The sequence below is a fragment of the Vigna umbellata genome, chromosome 1, assembly GCF_029865625.1.
Source record: "Vigna umbellata cultivar VRB3 chromosome 1, Vumbellata_1.0, whole genome shotgun sequence".
Taxonomy (NCBI): domain Eukaryota; kingdom Viridiplantae; phylum Streptophyta; class Magnoliopsida; order Fabales; family Fabaceae; genus Vigna; species Vigna umbellata.
In genome coordinates, this window is record NC_142165.1 from 42,400,601 (window position 1) to 42,426,133 (window position 25,533).

The 25,533-nt window shown below is 33.5% G+C and overlaps 3 protein-coding genes across 4 annotated transcripts; 2 read left to right on the forward strand and 1 right to left on the reverse strand.

Moving 5' to 3' along the window:
* Window positions 1-995: 995 nt before the first annotated feature.
* Window positions 996-1,600, reverse strand: LOC148205423 (uncharacterized). The gene has a single exon (XM_088110793.1). The coding sequence runs from the start codon at window positions 1,504-1,506 to the stop codon at window positions 1,108-1,110; it is 399 nt and encodes a 132-aa protein (XP_087966919.1). The 5' UTR covers window positions 1,507-1,600; the 3' UTR covers window positions 996-1,107.
* Window positions 1,601-4,884: 3,284 nt separating this feature from the next.
* On the forward strand, window positions 4,885-7,166 carry LOC148205424 (uncharacterized). Its single transcript, XM_088103204.1, has 3 exons — window positions 4,885-5,042; window positions 6,274-6,425; window positions 6,895-7,166. The coding sequence occupies exons 1-3, from the start codon at window positions 4,967-4,969 to the stop codon at window positions 6,910-6,912; spliced, it is 246 nt and encodes an 81-aa protein (XP_087959330.1). The 5' UTR covers window positions 4,885-4,966; the 3' UTR covers window positions 6,913-7,166.
* A 3,269-nt stretch (window positions 7,167-10,435) lies between these two features.
* LOC124824205 (nucleoside diphosphate kinase III, chloroplastic/mitochondrial-like) lies at window positions 10,436-24,719 on the forward strand. Of its 2 annotated transcripts, XM_047296594.2 has the most exons (15): window positions 10,540-10,664; window positions 16,221-16,579; window positions 16,681-16,789; window positions 16,879-16,961; window positions 17,401-17,464; window positions 17,571-17,688; window positions 19,223-19,377; window positions 19,559-19,604; window positions 21,903-21,992; window positions 22,296-22,436; window positions 23,332-23,369; window positions 23,480-23,530; window positions 23,859-24,026; window positions 24,121-24,233; window positions 24,344-24,719. In XM_047296594.2, exons 2-15 carry the CDS (start codon window positions 16,455-16,457, stop codon window positions 24,465-24,467), a joined length of 1,425 nt encoding a protein of 474 aa, XP_047152550.2. In that variant the 5' UTR covers window positions 10,540-10,664; window positions 16,221-16,454; the 3' UTR covers window positions 24,468-24,719. The 2 variants fall into 2 exon arrangements, with proteins under 2 accessions (XP_087959331.1, XP_047152550.2); XM_088103205.1 differs by lacking the exons at window positions 21,903-21,992; window positions 22,296-22,436; window positions 23,332-23,369; ... (2 more) ...; window positions 24,121-24,233; window positions 24,344-24,719 and having other exon boundaries at window positions 10,436-10,583; window positions 19,559-19,791.
* Window positions 24,720-25,533: the final 814 nt, after the last annotated feature.

Below are 25,533 nucleotides of genomic sequence, written 5' to 3' on the forward strand. Positions count from 1 at the left end.
AAGAATTTTGGAACCCTCACACTACTTAAACAATTACAAAAAAAATGCTTTTCTTTTTTCAAAAGAATGCGACAAAGTTGGGGGCAGGTAGGTGTGTCTTCCAATTGATTGTGGATGTAATTCAGAACTAATGCTCATGTAAGCCAAATTTTGTCGTGCTTTTACTCCATCTTTTTGTCTTTTCTTTTACATTTAGTAAATTTCTGATTACACTATCACATACATTTTTTCAACATGCATTACATCTATACAATGTCGTACGTCAAGTTTATATCAATATGGAAGATTAAAGAATATTGACTGTTTTTTGTAAATGTTTTTCTCAATGCTCTTCTATTAATGTTTTTCGAACACAATGTCAATGTTTTTTTATCTCGTTGTATATACTTCTTCACCATTGTGGGGTCTAAACACAACTTTATCCTTAAGACTTCCATTAAGCGTTTTTTCATTCTATGGTAAGGATGATTTTAATTAAGGAATTTTCGATGTTGCACAATTTTCTGATCATGCTTCAATTGATTGTAACTCGTGCTTTTTTTACAAATGAAACATGCAAAATGACCTTTTAACTTTGTAACTACTCTCATTTATGGTGCAAAACAACATTGCACGAAAGTACATATCAATATCATTTTCAGATTGTCTGGAACCTGTACAACATCATATATTTTTTCTTCATGTACAAAAAAGGAGATAAATTGTAAATCATAAATAAAACTATGTTTGTTACTTAAATTTTCATAATAATTCATACCTTTTGTAACAAGAACAAGTCTTAAGTTTTTTTTACTCTCCACCAAATTTATTATCCAGGAAATATTAATAATCATCCAAAAATTGCTTATTTTTAATATTATTATTTTATTTTCTTATTGTTGATTATTTATTTATTTATTGCATGAAACAAACGATGTGGTGAGCAGTTCCCGTATGATTCTAAAAATGAAGGTAAGTTGTTGATTACTGTGTGTCTGGTCTTGTGGAGATGAAAATGGCGAAAAAAACAATTGTATTAACAGATTGAAGCGATTTTTACAGGGAGAAAATTGAAATAATGAAATAGAGGGGAAACAGAAGGAATGGAGTGACGAAGAGATGAAGAAATCAGTGGTAGAGAGATGGTTGAATGGAGAGACGATCGAGAGGGATGAAGAGAAGTTGATGAGCAACGTCCTTTAAGTGAAGAGGGCCTTCGTTGCATTTTGAGAGCAACCTTGCAGCTTCTTCCTTTGTCAATCGAACCCTCACTCTCACTCCTTCTTTTTCTCCGACCACCTCGTCACCACTCTCACACCCTCTTTTCGTAAACTCCTTGTCATTTTCTTCTCCCATGATCGTCGCTTCTACCTCTGCAAACCGCACACTTTTCTTCACCTTCTTCCTCGCCCTTTCTTTTTCTCTCAACTCATCTCTGTAAACACCTTTTCTCACTTCCTCTGCCTCAACTTTTGCTTTTCTACGTGACACTTTTCCACCGAAGCATGCAAACATGCTGCCAATCATTCTCAGTTGATGAGTTATACGAAGGAAGAAACGGGAACAAGTTTAGATTGTTTGGTTAGTGATGCTGAGCAAAAGGGGCATGGAACAACACTCAATTTATAAGGCTTTTTCTTCCACAAGTTTGAAGTGTCAAACGGGCATACAAAGAAAATATATAGTAAAACCTCTTAGTTCCATTTCAAATTTTATTAGCCAATGAGAGACCCAGACAAGAAAGCAGTCGCGATTGGAAATCTATTAGTCAAGATTCAAGTGATTGACCCATATAACCTTTGTTTTTATTCTCCTTAACCATGGAAAGTTTGCTTTTCTTTTTTTGTGAAACTCAAAAGACTGTATTGTCTGTGTACATGGCTTTAGTAGTATTTTTCATGTGGGCCATTTCCAAAAGCTTGTGAAAAGATTGAGAAAGTGACCTATACGTTACTCACAAACATTCTTTTTTCTTATTTCTTATTAATGACACTGGTGTTTTTTCTTTATATCTTTTTCGATTGAAAAAGGTTTTTTTAATAATTTTTTTAACAACTTTTTTATAGCATTTATGTGCTAACTTGTTATTAGTCTATTTTAAATATATATGATACATAGTTTATTATCAAAAGATTGTTAAAAATAATTGTTAACAGTGATCGATTATGTTTTAATTTTTATGGATTTACCTCCTATTTTTTTTTTCATATTTTGGTCTTTATTCTTTGCACCTCCTAATGACATAATAGTTTAATAAAACAATTGTATGTATTTTTTTTAATAAAGTATGTTTTTAGGATTTATGAACTGGTCGAATGTTATTAATCGAAAGCCACGAAATTACGTTTGTAAAACAAAATAAATTAGAAATTGCGATTATAAAATAAAATTAGGATTTATGATATATATGATCATGAAGATGTAACTTTTAGTCTCTTTTTTTTTTTTTCAATTAAAGTGGAATTAGGAAAGTCTGGCCTAATTTATCTTACAAAAATATACACTTGTAATTAAGATATTCACCAGCATCCTTCTTTCAGTGAAAATTCCAAACTTAAAATAATCATATTAGAGAAAATGAACCTATTTCACCATAGCTTTCCTTCTTCTTGGTCCAAGAATTCAAGAAATGACGTGTTGAAATTGGAAAACTTTTGTTAATAATCAGTTTTTTACTTGAAATAGAAAATGAAATCACATTCACTCTTTTTCCATTGGTTTCTTATTTGATCTCCGATGAATATCTTAGAAAGTGTTAGGAAGAATTGGTCGTAGAGAAATTATGCAACGCGCTTTTGATTAAAATTAGACTAAGTTGGAATTAGTCAATACGATTATGTTTCCAAATCACTCCTGTCACTATCAATATGTTATTGTGCCTGTAATGCATTTCATTTGAAAAAATAAAGTATAAGTGAAACTTTTGCTAATATTTAAAATATTAATACTACGTTTAATTGGGATTTTTTCATTTTTCACAAATAATTGTAAAATATAATTAATTTTGACTTTATTTCTTATCTTCAAAAGATTTAAAAAAGAAAAAACAGAAAATCTACTATTTTAAGAAAAGTTAGGTTACAATAAGAGTGTGTTTGATTAATATAAAAATATTTAGTACGTATCTTAAAATAACTTATTTTAAGAGTTTTTAGTATATAAACTCGAAATGCCCCTCAACTATTTTTTAGATATTTGTAATTTATTTATTTATTATTCTTTATATTTTTATGCGTTTCTTTACTATTCTTCTCATTTATTTTAATTCAATAAAGACAATAAATAATTACACTATTTTTAATTTTTGTTGGATTCTCTTCTAATAATTTATGTAGTTCAAAAATTAAAAATAATTTAATATTATAACTTCGAAAAACCTGTTGTTTCACTAAATAATTACTTAAAACTTTCATAATAAAAATTGTAAAAAATAAATATAATATAATAATAATTTTAAGTGAAAAAAAAAGTTTAAAAAATAATGTTAGTTAATATACATTTGTCAATTTATTTAACTAAAATGACTTGTCAAAATAATAAAAAATAAATTTAAAGAATAAATAAAGATATTAAAATTTTAATTTTCATACAAATTTTTAACTTACTATTAGTTAATAATATATTTTCATTTAGCAAGATATAAATTTTATTTATATAATAAAATTTATATGATTATTTAATAACTAGGTTTTGGGAACAAGTCTTACAATTTAAATACGGAAAACTGAACCCTTGTCATGGAATTTCTGATAGTGAAATTAAATTTGAAATATAAAATTCAAAACAAAATATGTTGTGGAAGAAGTGAATTGATTTTAGATTTAACTTTAAAATACTTTAATTTTTAATTTTAAAGCAATAAAGTAGTCCAATACTTTAATTATAAGTGTATCAAACTATTTATTTATTTTTTTTTCTTCAGAAGACCACTATTATATTATGTTATCGGTATCATCATCTAGTGCATATTAAGCTATTTGCAGCATTTTTCAAAAGATACTAAACTCATTTTCTTATTTATTTTAGGCTGATATTTCAAAACATTTCACATAAACTATAGATAAATTTGGTAAATGAAATCTAGATATAATTATTTTACCTATGTTTTATACAGTAGCTTATTTAAACAAGCTATTATATTAACATGTCAAAATAATCTATCCAGATTATACTTATAGTTTACCATTTTTTCTCTTATAGAATAATAATAGAAGACTTTAATATCCAAACTACATTTTTATGACTAAGAATATTAGATCATCGCTGCATTGTTACATTCTTTATTATTCATTTAATACTGTACTTATTTATTATTGAAATTATATAAATTTCAACGAATTATTTTGTTGATTATTTTATATAATTTTTTTTTTATGTATGAAAACAAATTTTATATTTACGTGAAATTTTATATTTCCATTTATATTTTTATCAATCTCAACTGTAACAACGATACGATTATCTTTTCCAATTTCAGAATTTTTTTTACATAAAGTAGCTGTTTGTCATTATTGTTTTGTATTATTGTCCTGTACAGTTAAATTGTGTATAATTGCTAACACAAAAAATAGTTTTTTTTTTTTAAATAAAATTCTTTGGCTAATTAGACTTACGAAATTCTTACATAGTTTTCTTTTAATTATAACACTACCTGGATATTTTTTTTTGAAAATTTTTTTTAGTCAACCATCTAAAAATGAAATTATTAAATATACATGAAAAACAATAAATAAGAAGTAAAAAAATTGAGAAAAATATACTAGTTTTTTTCTGCGAAAAACAAAGTAAAGAAAAATTGGACAAAACAAATGGGGAGGGTGTGAAGAGAAAATGAGTAATAGATTATAGAATGTTCATTGGATATGGGGGTGTAAACAGTGAGGCCCAAACATGGAGGGTGGACAATTGACATGCTTTACAACATGTGTGTCGAGACAACGGAGAATTGTGAATCGGAAAGTGAATTTTGTAGCAGCAAGCGTGAGCGATGGGTGGAACTCAGGCGTTGAAACGAATTCCCCGCATCAAGTTTCCCAACAGACGTACCAACTCCGCTGCTTCTGGTCGGTACACTCTTTCTCCCTTTCAATTTTTCTCCATTTTCTACTTTCTGTGATGTTTTCAATCACTTTCTTGCCGTTTTCTACCACAATCAATGAATAATCTGAGCCTAAAATCGGAAAGAACCAAATACTCAAGTTGATTAGAGTCAAGGGTAAAGTAATATGTAATAGTGAGATCTACTCTTCATCTCCCAAGCTGGTTTTGTGAGCTTGAACTACTCCCATATTCAAATTGTAGGGTGATGTTATATTGTTTTGTGCCGATTATTCTATACAAGCTCCATAGTTTTAATTGACTTCGTTCGCTTCGGCTGAAGGGGCGATTAGTATTACGTTATTTAATTGCGCATAAGGATTCGTGGTTTGCAGAACGGTGTTTCCATCCGCATCCCATCAAAGATTCTTAGGTGTCCCAAATTTTAGAAGACCATTTACTTGTCGAATAGTCAGTATTACGAAGGATTAGTATGCTTTAATTATTATTACTTTTTTGCAGTTTATCTTATTTTATTTTATTTTTTGTTCAGTCTAGGTTTTCATTTTGATGATTATGTTGTGATTGATGAGAGAGTACTAAATGGATTTATTGAAAATATGGTTTCTGGTGGAGTCTACTAGAGGTGGTTTTTGACTCGTGTCGCTAGCTGATCAATCTAATGGGATATGGCTAAGTGGTTGTTGTTTTGGTAAATGTTTTTCAAATTGGAACTGCTGTTTGGTCGCGATTAAAGTGTAGTTGAATTTATTTTGTCAGTGTTAAAGGTTATTTTGTTAGTGTAAAAGGTTTTACATTGTGTCAACCAATGAAAAGTCACGGTTGATATGACTTAAAGTAATTGTTATAAAATGAAAGAAACTTATCATGTCAAACCTTCGTAATTGGATAGCATTGTGAAACTTCTCTACACCTTCCATACTTAGATTATTTACTCTAACTAAAATTTTACATTAACATAGAAAGATCATATAAAGTATTTTATAAGATGAAAATTTGTAAGAAATAGTTAAACAATTTGAAAAATTGCTTCGAAATCGTGCTTGGTTCATATCTGGTTTTTGAACTATTTTTTGTTCCACGGGGTCCGTTTGGGGCAGCGGATCTATTTTGAAAATTATGGTTGTGATTGGTAATAGTTGAGATCCTCAAGACGAGTGACTGAATTCTTTCCTCAATTATCTGTCGATTGACTATGAGTAAAATTACCAATTCTGTTGAAAAATTTCATTGCAGGTTCTGCATCTGAGACTCAAGCTGCATCTTCAGCTAGCGATGCTAATTTGTCATTCTTTTCAAGTTCAAATGCTTCCGCGGCAGTGGGAGGGAAGGCCTCTCTTCAGCCCAAAAGAACTCCAGTGTCCAAAGAAGAAATTGAAGCAGTTTTGGTATGGAAAGTCTCCTTAGTGCTGGGCTTTTTTACCTTTTCTGATTGCATTTGTTACTTTTGCTCATAACAAATACATTTATGGAGTGACAAGGGGTCACTGGGTTAGCTGGGTTAGGTTAGGACCCTACTTACCCTTGCATGAGCTACTATTGAAGTTTGCTACTAGTTAGGCTTCTTAAGAACTTCCTCCAGGAGAAGACCAACCGTTGGATGTGCATGGTTCCTACATCGGAACCTACACACCTGTACAAAAAGGGAATATTTTCATGGAGGAAGTCTTCCTCCCAGAATATACGTGTGTTTTTCTTGTTTACTTATTTTTCGTAAATACTAATCATCTTTGGTTTTAGCCTGGCTTGGTATTGGCTTGATTGACTGATCAATACTTGATAACTGGGAGTCAAATCAGTTTTTCTTGCCCCTTGGTTTATTTCTGTTACTAATTTAAAGTTGTGGACTTTTGGCAGTTGGGTGGCTGCTTCTAATCAAAAGTGTTCCGGAAAACGCACCTGTGTCTTGGACTTCTTTCTGTGACTCTGATTCATCAAACTTCTGACGATGCTTACTTTTTCCTTTTTGTTGTTGGAGTGTTTTTCTGACCACAGTTTACTGATTCAAATTGTCAATAATGGAATATGACCAGGTTTGAACTTTGAAATTGAGAACCGTGTTGTCCATGTTATTACTGCTATAACTAGCCAATTTACCTAGGCACAAAGTGCCTCAGTTGCTTGTTATACATTTAATTAGCAAGGAAGTGTGCAGAGTAAGAGAAGAAGAGTGTTTGTTATGGACCATATTCCATCGAGGCTGTTGCTGGTTGCAGCCATGAGTTGAAAGCTGGACTGCTAGTATTGAATCACATTCAATATAGTTGTTTGATTCCCTTGTGCCATGCAACTTTCAAAGCTTTCAAGCCCCCCAAAGGCGAGTCACTAGGTATGAGTGTACCTTATTTTTCGTTGAACACCAAATGACCAATTACCAAAGCAGTCTCTGAACTCACCTCCTCAGGCAGCCATGTTGTTTCACACTGGTCCACCGCTGTTACATTTCATTTAGTGGTACCAAAACGAAAACCCGGCTCAATGTAGGCCGACCTCTTGGGCTGGGCTATAAAAGCCCAAATTTCTGAGGCCTAAAAAAATGAAGTCCAAGCCCTGTGAAAGCCTCGGTTTTGTGCGCTAAACCGGTATTTGACCGTGATTAGATTGGGATTTAACTCAAACTTTAAAGTCCAAATCCGTTTTGTCACCTCTTCATTCATCTAAATTTAAAGCTGTCAAATGAGCCCCTTTAATAAGATTTGGCCCTAGCCCATGTGGGTTGGGGCCAAAAAAGCCCACAGGGCCAAAAAAACTCTTTATTAAAAAAGCCCACAGGGCTAAAAACCCCTAAAGCCCTATAGGCCAGGGCCAGCCCATGGGCTTTCCTTTTTACAAAATTTAACGTCTAGAAACATAATATCATCATACAAGTAATCACAAATCATATGTATTTTTTATCCAGCTTTCATTTTATCTTTGTTAGTAATAACTTATAACCATAATTGATTCATGTATAATTATATTTTTTTACCAATAAAATTAATTTTCTACTTCATAACTGTTTCTATATTAATTAGTTTAATAATAATGCTTTTATACAATTATTTCTTAATTTTCAAATTTTATTTTGATAATTTTTTCATCTTAATTTTGGTTTGTAAATTTGACGATTCAAAGATATCCACATAAAATAGGTTTAAAAGTTAAAAAATTTAATTTAATATGTAAAATTTTGATGGACTAACGAATTTATTTATTGATGGTAATCTATTTTGTCACTAGTTTAAATCAATATCATTCGATTAAGATTTGTGATCAAAATTACATTATTTTTAATTGGTGTGACATGTTAAAATTTTGACTTAATAACTTTTTTAATTTTCCAAATTTAATAAAATTAATATTTATTATTTACAAAGTTATATAATTCTTTTAAAAAAAAATTTATGAAACGTATTATTTAGTCATTTACATCAATTTATATATTTTTATGTCTTTTTCATATATTTTATATTATATTTATTTGTCTTTTTTATTAGTTTCTTATTAAGAGACATTGATGTAATTTATTTATTATTATAATTATTATAATTTTTATTTATTTTATATGTTAATAATTAAATACAATAATAATTTGAATTTTAGTATTATAAATTATAACATTATATTTATTTAAAAGTATTGTATCTATTATTTAATTGTTTTTTATTACAATCGGCTCAATTATGATAAATAATTTAATAAAAACGATCTTTGTTGGATAAAGATAAGCATGATTTTAAAATAGTAATTTAATCTAAAAGGTTAGAAAAAAATATGATTTTATAACCACTAGGATTACATCTAGATCTTGTATACTGACATATATGATATTTATAAGAATTTTGCCTAACAAGGATTTTCACTAAAAAGTTAGTTCTTTTATTACGTGAAATTAATTTTAAACTTTACAAAGTTTGTGGTTTAATTTTTTAATGTATATATATATCTATACAAAACATTCAACAAAAGAATTTTATATGACAAACTATAAAAAATAAAAATTTTACACCGATATTAAAAATTTATCCAATCAGTAGATTTAAATTTAAAATCTATCCATAATTAATATTTCAAATATTTATATAGATATCAGAATTCGATTATTGAAAAATCGAATTTTCAACTGTGTTACTTTTATAATTTATTTTTTGAAATTTTTTTTATTTTCTTTTAAATAAAAATAATAATAAAAATTTTCTTTTTTAACTTTCCAAAATAATAAAATTATATATTTAAAATATACTTATAATTAAAAAATTATTTTAAATAAGTTTTTATAAAATCAATATTTATACATTTATATTTAATTAAAAAGATATTAAATATCATGTAAATTTTGAAAATTATTGAACTTGTAAAGTAAATAAAAGAAATAACTAAAAAAACATTAAAAGTGAATTAATTTAGTTTGGGGGCTAGCCCCATCCTAACCCTACCCCAACCCACTTTATGTGGTGCTTTAGGGGTTGGGGCTTTTAAAAAGCCCCCTATTAAGGGGGCTAGAAAATTGGGACTTAATTTTAGAAGGGGTTAGAGTCAACCCATGGGTCAGGGGTTGAAATGACACCTCTATCTAAATTAGGGAAGGCTCCCTTTGATAAGAACACTGAATTTCGGCACACTATCCTTAAAGTGAGATAGAATCTCCTACATGTTTGTAAGCATAAACATGTACTTTGGCAGAGTGCCCGGTTTTAATTTTCTTAATAGCGTGCAGTTTTATATCCTACAAGAGTTTGTTAAATTTAACTTTAAAACATGTATTTAAATAAACATCAAGAAATAAGGGATAGCCCGTTAGAAATTCAAATAGAGGTTTTATGCATCTGGGTCAGTTATCTAGAAATTCAAATAGAGGTTTATGCATCTGGATTTATTATGAAATATTTGAATTTAAGGCTTTCCTTTTTTTTTTTTAAAAGTAGCTCACGACTGTCATATCAAATTTAAGATTTGACTCAAAAGCTGTCAAAACGGGTCATCCGGCTCGATCCAGTCTGATTCCCCATGGGTTGGTCACTTAGTGAACCAACCCAACTTGACTCATTTATTAGTAAGTCAGAAAAATTCGAACTCAGTCCGACTCACCACGAGTTGGTGGATAAACGACGAGTTGGTGGATAAACGGTTTGGTTCACTGGCTCACTTAATTACAATTTTTTTTAAATAAAAAAAAATTACAACTTCAATTTGTCATAATTTTCACTTCAATTTGTTTTCTACGTTACTTTTAACCAAAAATTTCTCAACTAATATAAGATAAATTCTGTAATTTAATAAAATATATTGATTATATTTTTTTGCAATGATCGAAGATGACTGACACACATTAATAACTAATCATCACGATACTTAAACAGCTAATAACTTTTAAAACATTATATTACTTTTTTAATCTGTGAAGAATTGCGGATGGGGAAAAATTCATGGGCCAAAGTGTCTTTTCGCTATAACCGCAACAGCAAACGGAAGCGCGCTGTACGAAACAAACACCACCTTCTTGGGCTTCGAGCCGCTTTCTGTTTTCATTCCAGCGAGGAAAGTATCCAACCTCAAACCCTTCTCTGGTTTATTTCTTCAAACTCTATTCATAAAAAACTTCTCTTTTAATAATACGTCGTCTACTAATACTCTGGCACTTCTAACCTGTAAGCTGTAGCTGTCGTGCCACATGTTCTATTTGTTTGACCCATTATTTTTATTTTATTTATTTATTCTGTGTTTTCTTTCGATCTTCGCTCTGTTTGGAGTATTAGGGTTAGTATATCAGCAACATGTGTTGATCTAGTTTAGTAGTTCTGAGTTTCTGCTTGATTCGTGGTTTGAAGTGTATTATTATCGTTCTTTGTTTTCCGACGTTTCTGCTTCTGTATCTTGTGGCTACTACTATTTCCGACTGAGTTCCGTTGTTTAAGTTGATGAATGTGGGTGAAGGCTTTTGTTGATCACGTGGAGCGATTGTATAGGTGAAGTCTATTCCTCACACTATTTAAATGAGCATCCGAGTCTTTCTGGGTTATCGATTTTTTGCTTTTAAAGAAGCATTATAATCGAGTATTTAGCATGCTGTTCGCTTTGGACTTTGGAGTAATACATAACCATAGTTAAATACTAAGCTGGAGTTATTCTTTCAGTATGTTTTATAATTTGATCTGCGTAAAAGAGTTGCTTCTTTTTACCTTGAGAGGGAGGAAATAATGGAAAAGGGATACCGTTTGTTTGTTATGGCAGCTGGCAAACCAATGCCGTGAGAGCCAGTCTTATATCTTCTCTAGAACTTGCCTGTTTTTCTTGAGTTTTTGGTCCCTTGTGATTGGTAGTCAGTGTTAACGTAACAGTATGCAGAGAAGAAACTTGTAAACAGCAGAGATAGCACACACAGAGAGAGTGGGGAATATTAACTGTATTGAAAGAATCAAAAACAGTGAAGTATATAGAGTGTGCATGGCACCCAGTAACTGTCTGACATAAGTCAGTTATTCAGTTATGTTTACAACAACATACCCCCCTAAACATAACTAGTTAAACGAAATTACACCTAGCAAATCTCTCAGCCTCTCAAACCTGGACTGCCTGAGAGCTTTGGTGAAAATATCAGCCTTTTGTATATCAGTTGGACAGTGCAGTAACTCAACTCTACCTTGGCTCACTAAATCCCTTAGAAAATGAAACTTAGTATCGATATGTTTGCTTCTCCCATGAAACACGGGATTCTTTGACAGACTTATTGCAGATTTATTGTCAACCATCAGCTGTATGGGTCTTCTACACTTCAGCTTCAAGTCTTCAAGGAGTGCTTCTAACCAAATACACTGGCACGCTGTCTCTGCAGATGAAATATATTCTGCTTCACAGGTTGAAAGTGCCACTACACTTTGCTTTTTAGAACACCAAGAAATAGGTGCTCCACCATATTGAATGAAGTAACCAAACGTGCTTCTTCTATCCTCTGTGTCTCCACTCCAATCTGAATCACACCATACCTCCAATGTGCCTTCTGTGCTGCTGGATGCTTTGGGGAACAGAAGACCAAGATTTGTTGTTCCCTTTAAGTACCTCAGAACGTGTTTAGCTGCTGTCAAGTGTGATGTCCTAGGCTTATGCATGAATCTACTTAGCAAACCAACACCATAACTGATGTCAGGCCTGCTGTTGCAGATGTATCTCAAGGAACCCACGATTTGTTTATAAAGAGAAGCATCTACACATTCCTCTTCAGATTGCTCTCCAAGCTTTAAATTTGCAATGACTGGGGTTGGAACACAGTTACAGTTAGTCATATTGAAACGATTCAGAACTTCATTGATGTACCTTGTTTGATGCAAAACAACTCCATTTGCTGTTTCCATGAATTCCAGACCGAGAAAGTAACTCAGACTGCCTAGATCTGACATCTCATATTCTTCCTCCATTTTCTTCTTGAACATATCGATTTCTTCTTCAGAATCTCCAGTTACGAGGAGATCATCCACGTACAAACACACCAGTAGTTTACTCTGTAATCCAGCACTTCTCACATACACACCAAATTCAACAGAGCTCTTTTTAAATCCCAGCTTGATCAATAATGCATTAATGTGATTGTTCCAGGCTCGTGGTGCCTGCTTGAGTCCGTACAAAGCCTTATTCAATTTATACACCTTTTGTTCCTCACCTTGTTTCTCAAAACCAGGTGGCTGCATCACGTAGACTTCCTCTTCCAAAGGACCATTGAGAAAGGCAGATTTCACATCTAACTGCTGAATTTTCCAGTTATTCCAGCTAGCAACTGCTATCACAAGTCTTACTGTCTCAAGTCTTGCAACTGGAGAATAGACATCTGTATAATCTATTCCTTGTTGCTGTAGAAAACCCTTCGCTACAAGTCTGGCCTTTAGCTTTGCTATCTCACCACTTGGTTTGTACTTTGTCTTGAAAATCCATTTTACCTCAATTGCCCGTTTATGCTGAGGTAGTTCAACCATATCCCAGGTTCTGTTTCTTTCAATGGATCTCAATTCTTCAAGCATAGCTTCCTTCCAATCCTTCATGTTAATGGCTTGCCTCCAAGTAATAGGCTCTGCATCTGCCAAAAACACAAGATGATTCAAGTCTCCAGAGTCCAAAACATCACTATCTGCAAACACTTCATGCCCTGACAGCCTCGTTGAGGGAAATCTAACTCTCTGTGACCGTCTGTTATTGCTTTCAATGCCTCCAGTAACTTGTTCTTCTTCAACATGATTGTCTTCCAAGATGCCTTGAACAAAGTCTGGCTCGGTTTTTGTCATATTGAAATCAAAGATGTTTTCTTCGTCCACTATAACATCTCTACTCACAATTATCTGATTCTTTCTTGGATCATACATTCTGTAGGCACCAGTTGAGTGATACCCGACAAGAACAAGTGACTCACTTCTATTGTCTAGCTTCTTCCTTCTTTCATCTGGTATATGTTTGTAACATATAGATCCAAAAACGCGCAGATTCTTAACTGTAGGTTTAATTCCAGACCAAGCTTCTTCTGGGGTGCATTCAGTCAATGATCTGGTTGGACTCCTATTCAGAAGATAAACTGCTGTAGAGACTGCTTCTCCCCACAAGCAATGTGGCAGCTTCTTTGCTTTAATCATGCACCTGGTCATGTCAAGCAACATCCGATTTCTTCTCTCTGCAATACCATTGTGTTGGGGTGTGTACGGAGCTACCACTTCATGCACGATACCTTTGTTGGTGCAAAACTCATTCATTTCAAGTGAGTTGAATTCTCCTCCTCCGTCTGTTCTGAAAATTTTAACCTGCAAACCAGATTCCCTTTCCGCCATAGCACAAAATTTTACAAAGCATTGGTATACAGTTTTCTTTTCTTTGATCAGGTATACCCACATCTTCCTAGTCCACTCATCTACGAAAAGCAAAAAATATTTATTACCTCCTATTGTCTCCACATCAAATGGACCGCAAACATCCGAGTAGACAACAGCAAGTGGTTGCTTTGCTCTCTTGTACATGGTTTGTTTAAACTTGTTTCTGGTCTGCTTCCCAACAACACATCCTTCACAAACTTTGTCAGGAATCTGTATCTCAGGAACTCCTTTTACAAGATCTTTGCTCTTCAACAATTTCAGGCTTCTAAAATTCAGATGCCCGAACCGATAGTGCCACAGCCAAGCTTCTTCCTTGGAATCAACAGCAGTTAAGCATTGAACAGCAAGGGTATTAAGATTTACCTTAAATGTTCTGTTCTTGGCAAGTGGGGCTCTAAGAACAATTCGTTGTCTTTCGTCAAATACATTTATGTGTTTCTGGCACATAGTCATTGTATAACCTTTTTCAAGAAGTTGCCCCAGACTCAGCAGATTACTCTTCATGTTTGGCACATACAGTACATTGTTCATGTAGGCAGGACGTCCATCTTTGCGTTTGATCATAATTCTTCCAGCTCCTTCAGCCATGATCACGCTATCGTCGGCAAAACGCACGCTGCTTTTAATGCTCGGATTCAGATCCAATAGCAATTCTTTCTTCCCTGTCATATGATTGGAACAGCCTGTGTCTAAGTACCAACAGGATTCATCTTCTGCATGATGTGTTTCGTCAGCTAACAACACGTGTTTAGTCTTACAACACCTGTCGCATGCAGAGACACTGTTCTTGCACTCGTTACATCTGTTGTTGCATGCAGAGTTACCATTCTTGTATTCTCTTTCGTTTTCTGTGACTGTACTCATTAATAGCACTTGCTCTGAATCAGACTCCTCTGCATCTTGCACCAGATTAGCCTCCTCTTTTCCTTTGCCTTTCTTTACATCTTCATTATGCCAGCATTCTGAAGAATAATGTCCATACTTATTGCACGTATAACATTGTATGTTTCTTTTATCAACGTTACTTCTTCCTCTCCCTCTGGAGTATTTTCTTCCTCTCTTGCTGCCGTTCTTGTTTTCACTACACTCATCTTCATCATTCTGATCAGACACACTTGCATTTCTGCCTCCAGTTCGACCTCCCCGGGCACGACCTCTACCTCTTCCATTTCCACGTCCTCTGATTTTGTAATTGCTTCTAACCTGTAGAGCTTGGTTTGTACCTTGATTCACTTCTTTCTCTGCATTTCTTCTTTCGATTATTCTTTGTTCATGTGCCTCCAGTGAATTTTGTAACTCCTCCACCTTCATCGTTGCAAGATCTTTGCATTCTTCTATCGCTACAACGATATGATCAAACTGGGGTGTCAACGTTCTGAGAATTTTCTCAACTATCTTCTTGTCTTTCACAATTTTGTCGCAAGATCTCATCGCATTTACAATTACTTGAATCCTTCCGATGTAGTCTATCACGGTTTCTTGCTCGCCCATACACAAAAGTTCGTATTGTCGCTGCAAGGATTGCAACCGAATCTTCTTCACCTTGCCTGAGTTTCCGTATCCCTCCTGCAAGATCTCCCATACTTCTTTTGCCGTAGCTGCTTTCGAAATTTTCTGAAAGATGGCAGCCGATACACATTGATGTAGGAGCATCCGTGCCTTGCAATCCAGTCGCTTATTTTCTTTGTATCTCTTTGTTTCTTCGAGATCACCCTTTACTGGTTCCTTGAAACCTTTCTTGATAATCTCGTCAACCTCTTGATAGCCAAAGATGGCATCCATTTTGACACACCAGTCATCAAACCCTTTACCATCAAACACAGGAAAGTTACTGTGTATTACGCCAGTCATCTTCTTGATCGTCTTGAGTTGATCCACCAAGTTTCGAACCTGTGCTCTGGATACCACTGTTAACGTAACAGTATGCAGAGAAGAAACTTGTAAACAGCAGAGATAGCACACACAGAGAGAGTGGGGAATATTAACTGTATTGAAAGAATCAAAAACAGTGAAGTATATAGAGTGTGCATGGCACCCAGTAACTGTCTGACATAAGTCAGTTATTCAGTTATGTTTACAACAACAGTCAGCATTTTCTTTACGATCTTTCTGGACGAATGGATTTTATATTCCACACCACTTTATTTGAAGGCAAAGGAACATGCTTTTCTCTTCAATTGTAGTAGTTTAGCCACAACTATTCTGGGACTGCTTGTTTTGGATGGTCTAACGATTTGCGTATGTTGTTTTCTTGTTAGCCGGTGGTAGTCCACGATGTTTTTTTTTGGGGGTGGTGGTGGTAAAGATTGGATGTGGATGTTTTATGTGTTGCTGAACTTTTGTTTTTGTACATTTCAGGGCTGGCACCCGTGTCATATTCCAACTATTTGCTGAAATGACCTTTGGCTGCATACTGGGCGAAAGTCAAAAACTGATTTGCAACTTATGAATCAGTTAAGGAAGTGGTGAATTTTGTGCCTATTTAACATCTTGGCGTGGTTATTATTATATAAGGATAAACCCTGCTTCACTCTTATGCTGTCGTCCTCAAAATAGGATTGCCGTCCTTTCTTCTTGTTGAAGGTAAATTTAATGGATGATGGTCCCCCGAAACTAAAAATCATCCCTGATCACTTTCAAGTTCCAACAGCAAGTTCAGAATCCCCTGAGAGCAGAACATCATCTATTACAGAGCCTGGAACTGATCAATCATCAAGGTATAGTTTCCTGGTTAAAAATGAATAGAAGAAAGCAATAATAAAAACAGTTGTTGAGAGACTTTCAATTTATTTGATTCACTCAATCTAGCTTAGTTTAGGTCCTCACGCCATCAACGGACTCGAAGGAAATTAAGGACAGCTTTCATGTTGAACTTGTTTTCTCCTCGGCGACTGTCATGGGGTTCCAGTACTGGAGGTCAGGAAAAGGTGTGATTTGAGAAGCTTTTATGCTGAGCATATTTTGTCATCGGTCAAGTTTCTATTACATCCTACCAATAAAAATTTATATTCTGTAGGTTGAGCTAACAGCTGCGGAAGTGGAATCACTTCGAACAGAACTTGCCGATATAGAGGAGAGGGAAGCTCACTTGAAAGCTCAGTGAGTGATGTCATCCTCAACTTTGTAATATTAATTGTTCACTAATTAGCAGAATTCTTTCGGTCACAATTCTTGTATCCTCTAGGGGTCCTGATATTATTCATAGAAGCTGCGTAGATGCTGTCATAAGTATTAAAATCTAGATAAGTGTGACTTTTTGAAGTGTTAAGAATAAAATGAGGACTTCCTTTTTCTTTCGTTGTTATCCATTTCACTCCTTACAAGTGATTCTTCCTGGTGTGCTAGACACAGTTACTCTTTAGTCTTATTTGTAGTTGAAATAGCTGCATTGAGAAAATAAAGAAATTAACTGTTTAATACCTATCTACCTATTCCTCCCCTTTCTGTGGGGAATTCTTGATTGGCTTAGGAGAGCTGGGGTGCTGTGCTTTCTTGTATAATGATTTATTAAATTAATTTTGTTTAACAATTAACACAGGTTGGAACATATTGATGAAGTTTTGCGGTCTGCTCGTTTATCTGGATATTTATACATTCGAACTGTACTAACTGCCTGCCCTACACCAGTTTATGTTTCTTTAGTTTGAGCTTCATTATTTATTTGACATAACAAGCTGAACTCATTTGCTTTTGCTCTCTCTTGTAAAGAGATGGGCAGCACTACCAGGAGAACCTGCACCGATAGATGATACTGAAGTAGATGATCGGCTTCCTCGTTTTGTTGTTCTCCATGGAGCATGTATATTTTTATATCTGTTGTGTACAGGTAATGCAGTAAGTCATGTTCTTTCATTCTTGCAGTTCTCATTTTTAAGAATTACTTTGCTTTAATATTAATGCAGTTAAATCTGAACAGTAAAGCTCTGCTCTCTGTTTCGTATTATTCTCCCGCGCCCCTCTATTTTTGAATATATAAAGAAATACCAATTTATTTGAAGATGTTTTATTCCTTTTTGAATGTTCTTGCTTGCTCCTAAACGATTTATGCGAGGTAGAATGCATGAAAGTGAATCCAGCGTAGGATATAGAATCTATAGATAACGGCAATTCTCTGTTTGTCATTGTATTGTTATTATACTCGATATTAGTCACATGAATTTGCTGACATACATATGATGCAGGAATTCAACTGTTTTAGTGAGGATAACTCTTTTGAATTGTCTGCCTGTAGGAATGATATCTCATCACAAAAGTGATGAAATGTCCGTTTCATTTTACCGAAACATAGATGTAAATAAAGAAGAGCAATCTATCCAGTTCACTCTTCAGATCTAAAATTTTTTTCAGACCAATTTGAGTTATCTAGGAGCCAAAAGATAGCGCAGGTTGATTTGTTTTGGTAACCCAAAAGTTTATTTGGTTCAAATTGGGCCAAACGGTCAAGACAAGCTTATTTAACTTAAAAAATTAATTATTATTTTTTTCATTTTTCTATCAATTATAACATAAGAAACATAAGAGGGGACTAGACTCAATTTTTTTCACTCTATCCACAACAAACACCACCCGAGAAAGAATATTCCATTGGAACACCCATGCTTTCAAATTATTTTCTCAACCAAATATGAACTTATTTTCATCTTTCAGTTAAATGCATGATGTGACTAATCAGAACGTCAAAATTTACCGGGCTTCACAATCTTTTTTCTACAGATAAATTACATTTGTGCCTTTTAAAATGTGGGTGGATGAGAAATGGAAGTGTTGGAAACCTCTTAATCACCGTGTGGAATGCCTTTTCAATAACTTTTATAATCAATTCCTCGGTTAGGAAAATTCATTCTCCATTGGATAGTACCACTTCTACTATCTTGAAGTTTGTTATTGACCATTTTTTTCTTTCAAATCAGAAGCTCGTATATAGGTATCGTCACCATATAGTTAAAGACGTTTAGATGACGTTTGTTTGGATTTCAACCTGTCAAGAATCAACTCTCCAAAAGCTTGAGCTACTGGAAGCTCCAAGAATTCTCTTTATAATTATTTAAAAAATTCCCTTTTATGTCAAAGGATGGACCAGCCGTAGACCCACCCTAATTTAAATAGAGTAATAGGAGCAGCAGCGGGGAATTTGCTGCTAGCTTAGTCAAGGAGACCCTTATGTCATGCTTAGAACTAGCTCTCCCATATGCATAAGCTATTTTGAAAAAGCCTAAATTTGTGTTTTAATCTGTCTTTGAAAAAGAACAACTGCACATGGTTCGCTCAATCAAACAAAAATTATTCTCAAGCTTTTAAATGATTTACTTTCATTTATAAAGCATCAATGCATGCTTTCTGATGAAGGGAAAACATTGCAGATATAAGCCCGCAGGACTCGACTCTTCTATCTGATATCATTGAAGTAGGGAGTTTACCATGTTTTAAGCAAGAAGATGATGAAATTCAGTATGCCTTTTATATTTTAACTCGTCATGGATTGCGATATGAATGCTCAAGCAGTTCTAAGATACAGGTGTGTTCACGTTAAGATAATTTGATTCTTAGTAGTACTTATTAATATTATTGTATTTTAGTTTTACACTCTGAACTATGTTAAGCAATTTTCATCCTTGATATAATTTTGATCACCTTCTAAAGTCAGTCACATGTCACCATTTCAATGATGTAGTTTGCCTCCAATGTTCTTCTTTCAGGTGGGCTCTTGGTTATCAGCTTTACAAAGCGAATGCAAATTGGAATGTGATACATTTCCTAAAGCTGACCGCAAACTGGAATCTGATACTTCAGTTCCCAATGGTTCGACTAAGATTTAATATAAGTACACCTTGTTTGGTGAGTTTAAGTGGCTTTTGTAAATCTTGGCTACTTTGTAAATAACGATGATATCTTGAAAGTAACTTAATAAAAACTAGTGATTTATTTGTGACTTTTTAAACCTTGCAATTTTAATGACCTTTCTATATGTATGTTAACTAGAGTTGGTACATCTTTATAAAGAGAAACATAAAATTGAATGCTTACACCTGAATAGTGACTATTGTGGCATCTTGAGGTTTAAAAAAGGATAAAAACTCTGCATGAAGATTGGTGGTTATACTTTTGTTCACGAACAGCATTATGAGTTGTTAGTGTCCAACTTTCATTATCTTCCTGGGGAGATTATGATAAGCTGTAAATTATATTGTAGGCATAAAATAGTGATATAAAGAAGTGGGAGGGGGTAAAAGTTGATAGTTGGGTTACAAAAGATTTTCATTCGTGTCATGGGAAAGACTTCTCCCCTCTGCCCCTACTGAAATAATAATCAAGAAAAATGTGAATGCCAAGATTATACGGTGAATGTATTTAGAAATGAGTGTGAATTAAGCTCTATTTCACCTCAAAAACTAAACTAGAGAGGATTATCCAAAAGTCATTATAGGAATGCCTTCGACGTATATCAAGTGAATGGTTGGGCGATGCTTTACGCCCCTTATAGTAACAAAAGAATAGAAGTGAAAATCAAATACGAAAGGGGTGCCAATTTTAGCTATAACGGAGAGATATTTGCGGCTTGTGTTTCCCATCGGAAATTCTTCTTATTTAATCTTACTATTAGTATTATTTCTTATTATTATTTTGATTAAAAAAAAAGAAAAAAAGACAGGCAGGCAGTTACTTAATTGATTATGTGGTTAAAATAGTTTTTAAACACATATTTTGGCCTAACATTGCTGAAGAAAAAATTCCACGTTTTGGTGGACAGTCTTGAGAGTGAAGTTGATTCCACAATTTCTTTTTAATTTTCCATCTCCGTTTCACTGAAGCAAATGAAGTGGGTCACGTTTAGGTAGTTAAAACTACTATACTCAGACATTTAAAAAGGTGAGCACAGGTTACAAGCTAAATTTCCTTGATTGCAATCGAGACTTGAGCCTCATCTAAGAAACTTTTCTTTGGTTCTTTTTGTCCAAATGCAACAGTACCACGTAAAGTATTTGACAAGAGAGGGGGTTTCGTGATGATTTTCCAGGAAACAAGAATCTATAAAAGAGCATTGTTCCCTACCTCTATCCCTCTTTTCTCACCCTTTAAACTAAATCAATCATTCATCAATCTTATTATCACTACATCATCCTTTTCAACCATCATTTCTCTTGCTATTATCCTTTGTACATAATAAAATCTCTGTCTCCTCTGCTGTTAATAATTTCACTTCAGCCATCCCTCCTCCGGTTGTTGGACTTATTCTGTAACATAAATGCGGATGTCCCCTGCAGCTAGAAAACAACTTTAGGATGAGCAGTTCAATCTCTCACCATCCATTTTTAATTATTTTTTCTGTAAAAGTTTAATGCATATTAGCGGTTGAGATACATGCACCTAAAAGTTAAATTGGAGAATAGTAGGAAAATATGCTAAAGTTTTTTATATTTTTTAATTCAGTCATGAAAATTTCTTTATCGTTAAAGATGATGATACGGAAATCACATGTAACAATCTGGTTATTTAACATGTCAATTTTAATATTATTTTATATTGATAAAAAATACTTTTATACTTATATTATTAATGTATAAAGATAAGTAACTAAAATAATAGTCTTATCACCTAATTAAAAGTATGAACCTAAAATTTAGTTAATCCAAATAAAAAAATTAAAAATTTATGCGATTTGTATAACTAATATTTTACATGTGAATGCATGTTCGGTGAGAGTAAGAAGTAGAGAATGCAGGAAGCGCACAGATATAGGGGGAGGAGGTTGGAGAGGATCTTATTCCGAGCACGTGGGCTCAAACATCATGGGCAATGTTTGACCGTAGTAGTAAAGTTACTTAATTAACCCTAACTCTCACTACGTGCTCACATACACACCACCCGTTTCCAATTTACACATCCTACCAAAACTACCGAAAAGTTAAAAAAACAAAAACCCAAGGACCAAATTGCAAAGGTAGGCGAAATAAAAGGAAGCGATAATCCTTGATCATTCTTCACCGCTGCATCCTTGTGTTCTCTTCTTCTGCTCTGTCACTCAGAACAATCTACCCGAAGCCAAGAAGATGGCCTCACAGGTTTGCAAATCTGCTTCAAGAGCCGCGAGGTCCCTTCTTTCTGCTTCCAAAGCCTCTCGTTTTCACTCTCGTAACTACCTCCTATGCCTTTTTCTCATCATCATTTTCCAATTGCCTTTTTTTTTAATTTAAACCTTTCTTATACCCTAACCACTATATCGTCGTGCTAAAATTAAACCTTCATGATTCTCAGTTTTCTTTTTAATTTTTTTTATACAATTTGCGCGAACATCTGTTTTTTTTTTTTTTTTGGATTGGAAATATCCGTGTACTTTGTTATGGTTTTCGTTAGGAACCGATTGGAAATGTGAATGGGTTGAATTTAGATGTTTTGTGTTTCGCTGAGACGAAAAATGAATTTTCGCTTTTACAGAAGGACGTGCGGTTGGGGCTGCTGCTGCTGTTTCATTGAGCAGCAAAGTGCCTCTTTGGTCCTCGAGTCATGGGAGGAGCGGTTCTGGAAGTGGATCCGCGTCATCATGGATTTCGGGAGCCATTGCTCTTCCTGCTGCAGGTTTGGTCAGCAATAACTGTTGAAACAATGCATTTACTTTTTGACTACTGTGTGTGTTCGTGATCACAAAGTGACAAACCGGATATGTATTTTAATTGCTACGAATGGGCATCTTTAATCCTGCGTGCCACTATCGTTTATATCATATATTTGTCTACAATGAGTAGATCTACACTGTACAATTAATATAGATGGTTAAGATCTAAGTAAGATGTACATATATAAAAATGTGAATCTGATACAACAGACAATGCAATTATTTTAAAAATATATATAATACAATTGTTTGAGATACATATCTAGTCATGTAATAGAATTTCATAAAATTAAGATTAGATTTAACTAAAAATCATAAGCATCTTAATCAATTACTTATATGAGATGCCGATTGGGTGTCAAAGGAGGAGGAGCCTCGTCCCTTGCTGCTTAATAGTAGCAGCTGTGGCTTTCGGGACCTCTTCAACATCAATAATACTATTTTTGGATCAAGTTATGTTTTTGGATGTCATACACTTTTAATTCCCTTAACATCCCCTACATAGTAAAATATTTCAAAACTTTAATCAAGTCTTTTTAGATTTAACCAATTTTTGACACAGTAACTTAACACTTTAACCGATAGTGACCCAATAGAAATGACACGATAGGTCTAACAGGTTTTAACTTATGGTTATGGTTTTGATATTATGTTAAAATGTAGATTTATATTCACTTGTATCGATTTTTTTTTATCTATAGTAGGATGTGAAATCGGATTTCCGACAAAAGTTTTAAGCGTCTGCTTATATGCTTTGAATTAGTTGGTGGGATCTTAACATTAGTGCAGGCTTCCTTTAACTTGGTATTCTGCTACTGATTTTATTTTATTTTCTTTTTCTTCTGTTGTGTCTTGAAGCTTACATGTTCCAAGATCAGGAGGTGCACGCAGCTGAGGTACGCTTTACATTTCTTTAACGAATTCTCCTTGCCTTTTACGCTGATACTGCTGGTTGCGTGCTGTTTTCCCTGACACGATTATAACGTGTCTACTTTTTCTTACACAGCTGGAGCGCACTTTCATTGCCATCAAGCCTGATGGAGTTCAGAGAGGGCTGGTAAAGTGAAATTTCATTTCTTGCACTTCTTTATGATTTGTTTGTGAAACATTGTGAACAAGTAAGTGCAACTTTGTCATCACGTGTCACAATATGGTCCCTACTTTGAGAAATGATTACCGAGTATGGAAATACAGTCTCAACTAATCTTTGCTTAATCTTATTTAAAATGTTATTAATTCTTTTTTCTATATTCGTTAATTTAACTTTCACACATACATTAGTCGAAACATGAAATCCTTATAATTTGGGACTATCTAATACTCTCTTCCACACTTCTGACCTTTGTTCAGGTTTTGCTCACCATTTTTGTTTTTCTCCTTTTCAGATTTCTGAGATTATATCTCGTTTTGAGCGGAAAGGGTACAAGCTTGTGGGAATTAAAGTAGTGATTCCTTCAAAGGAATTTGCCAAACAGCACTATCACGACCTGAAAGAAAGACCCTTCTTCGATGGGTTGTGTGATTTCCTAAGCTCTGGTCCTGTTATTGCAATGGTTAGAAAATAGAAATGACTCAACCTCTGATGACAGGAATAAAAAAACCAGTGTTCTTAATTATTTTTTTGTTTCCCTAAAATTCATGTCACAGGTGTGGGAAGGACAGGGAGTTATTTCCTATGGCAGAAAGCTAATTGGAGCCACAGATCCCCAGAAATCAGAACCTGGAACAATTAGGGGTGATCTGGCTGTTGTTGTTGGAAGGTAACCAATTGTTCTGCAAATAAATTTGCTAGTTTTGTTTCTCTTTACACAATGCTTTGTACATTATTTGGTCATCACAAATTTGATTATAATTGTCTTGTGCTGTACAGAAATATCATTCATGGGAGTGATGGTCCCGAAACTGCCAAGGATGAGATTAATTTGTGGTTTAAGCCAGAGGAGTTAGTTAGTTTCACTAGCAATGCAGAGAAGTGGGTTTATGGTGCCAATTGATTCTTTCTCTCATGCCTTGAGTTTTTCTATAAGCTCGGTGAGTTTTTTTGGAATAAGTCATTTTTCAGCGGCTATACTGAACTCTGCAAGCCACAAATAAGCGCGATTGAGATTCGTAGCGTTAATGTATTTTAATAGGAATTGCGTTATTTTATTACTAGTGTGACATTCATTATGCCAATAATTCTAAATGGGTCAATTGGCTTTTTCTTGAAAAGACTGTTCATCTTATAATACAAAACTTGTGGGAGACTTTAAATCTTTCAAGAATATTAGGTAATGAATTTATAAATAATTTCTTTTAAAAGTCTATTAATAAGTTGTATTATTAATATGCAGCAGTGTATTTTTGAGGAAAATTCTTTAAATTTCTTAATTTAGGTTCTTTTTTAAACATTATTCTGCTCCAAATAGGGAAATAAGGTTATATATGTATATGATAAAAAATATTTACTAATTTTATGAATACTAATATTAAAAAAAAAATCTACATTTTTATATAAGATCTTTATATTTATCTTTACAAGGCTTTTTACTAAAATAACTATAGTATGGACGATGAATTCTTGTAAAAAAAAAAACTCTGGTGATCTCTAAATATATCTTTTATACTTTTACGCTGTTTAGATTTTTTTTTTATATTCTTACATCTTAAAAGTTAAATTATAAGGTCTTTTATATAGTAATAAAAAGTTATTTAAGAGCTCAAACTGTGGTTTGTTATAAAAGTAAAATTTAGATGAACTTTTATAAAGTCTTGTATAATGAGATAAGAAAAACTAGAACATAAAATATCATAAGATTTTACTAAAGATGCTGCAATTAAATTTTTTTTAAGAAATATTCTCTTCTAGAAACTCGTCGTCACTTAAATCAACTACTTAATAAATTATCCTAATATGACGGGTTGTAACAAATAAAAAGCCCTATAAAATTTATGAAATCTAATACGAATTGAGGTGGACCATGGTTACATTAAAAATTATTTTTCAATGCAGTTCCACGTGAATGCGAGTTATTTTATCATTATGATGTAATTTCATCGTAATGAAATTATAAGAGTGCT

Excerpts from the sequence above, each read along its gene's own strand:
- LOC148205423 (XM_088110793.1), bottom strand. The coding sequence starts at position 1,506 with ATGATTGGCAGCATGTTTGCATGCTTCGGTGGAAAAGTGTCACGTAGA.
- LOC124824205 (XM_047296594.2), top strand. The coding sequence starts at position 16,455 with ATGGATGATGGTCCCCCGAAACTAAAAATCATCCCTGATCACTTTCAA. Across the intron at positions 17,689-19,222 it reads TTTATATCTGTTGTGTACAG|ATATAAGCCCGCAGGACTCG; the intron begins GTAATGCAGTAA and ends AAAACATTGCAG. Across the intron at positions 19,605-21,902 it reads AAGCGAATGCAAATTGGAAT|CCAAGAAGATGGCCTCACAG; the intron begins GTGATACATTTC and ends ATCTACCCGAAG.
- LOC148205424 (XM_088103204.1), top strand. The coding sequence starts at position 4,967 with ATGGGTGGAACTCAGGCGTTGAAACGAATTCCCCGCATCAAGTTTCCC. Across the intron at positions 5,043-6,273 it reads TACCAACTCCGCTGCTTCTG|GTTCTGCATCTGAGACTCAA; the intron begins GTCGGTACACTC and ends ATTTCATTGCAG.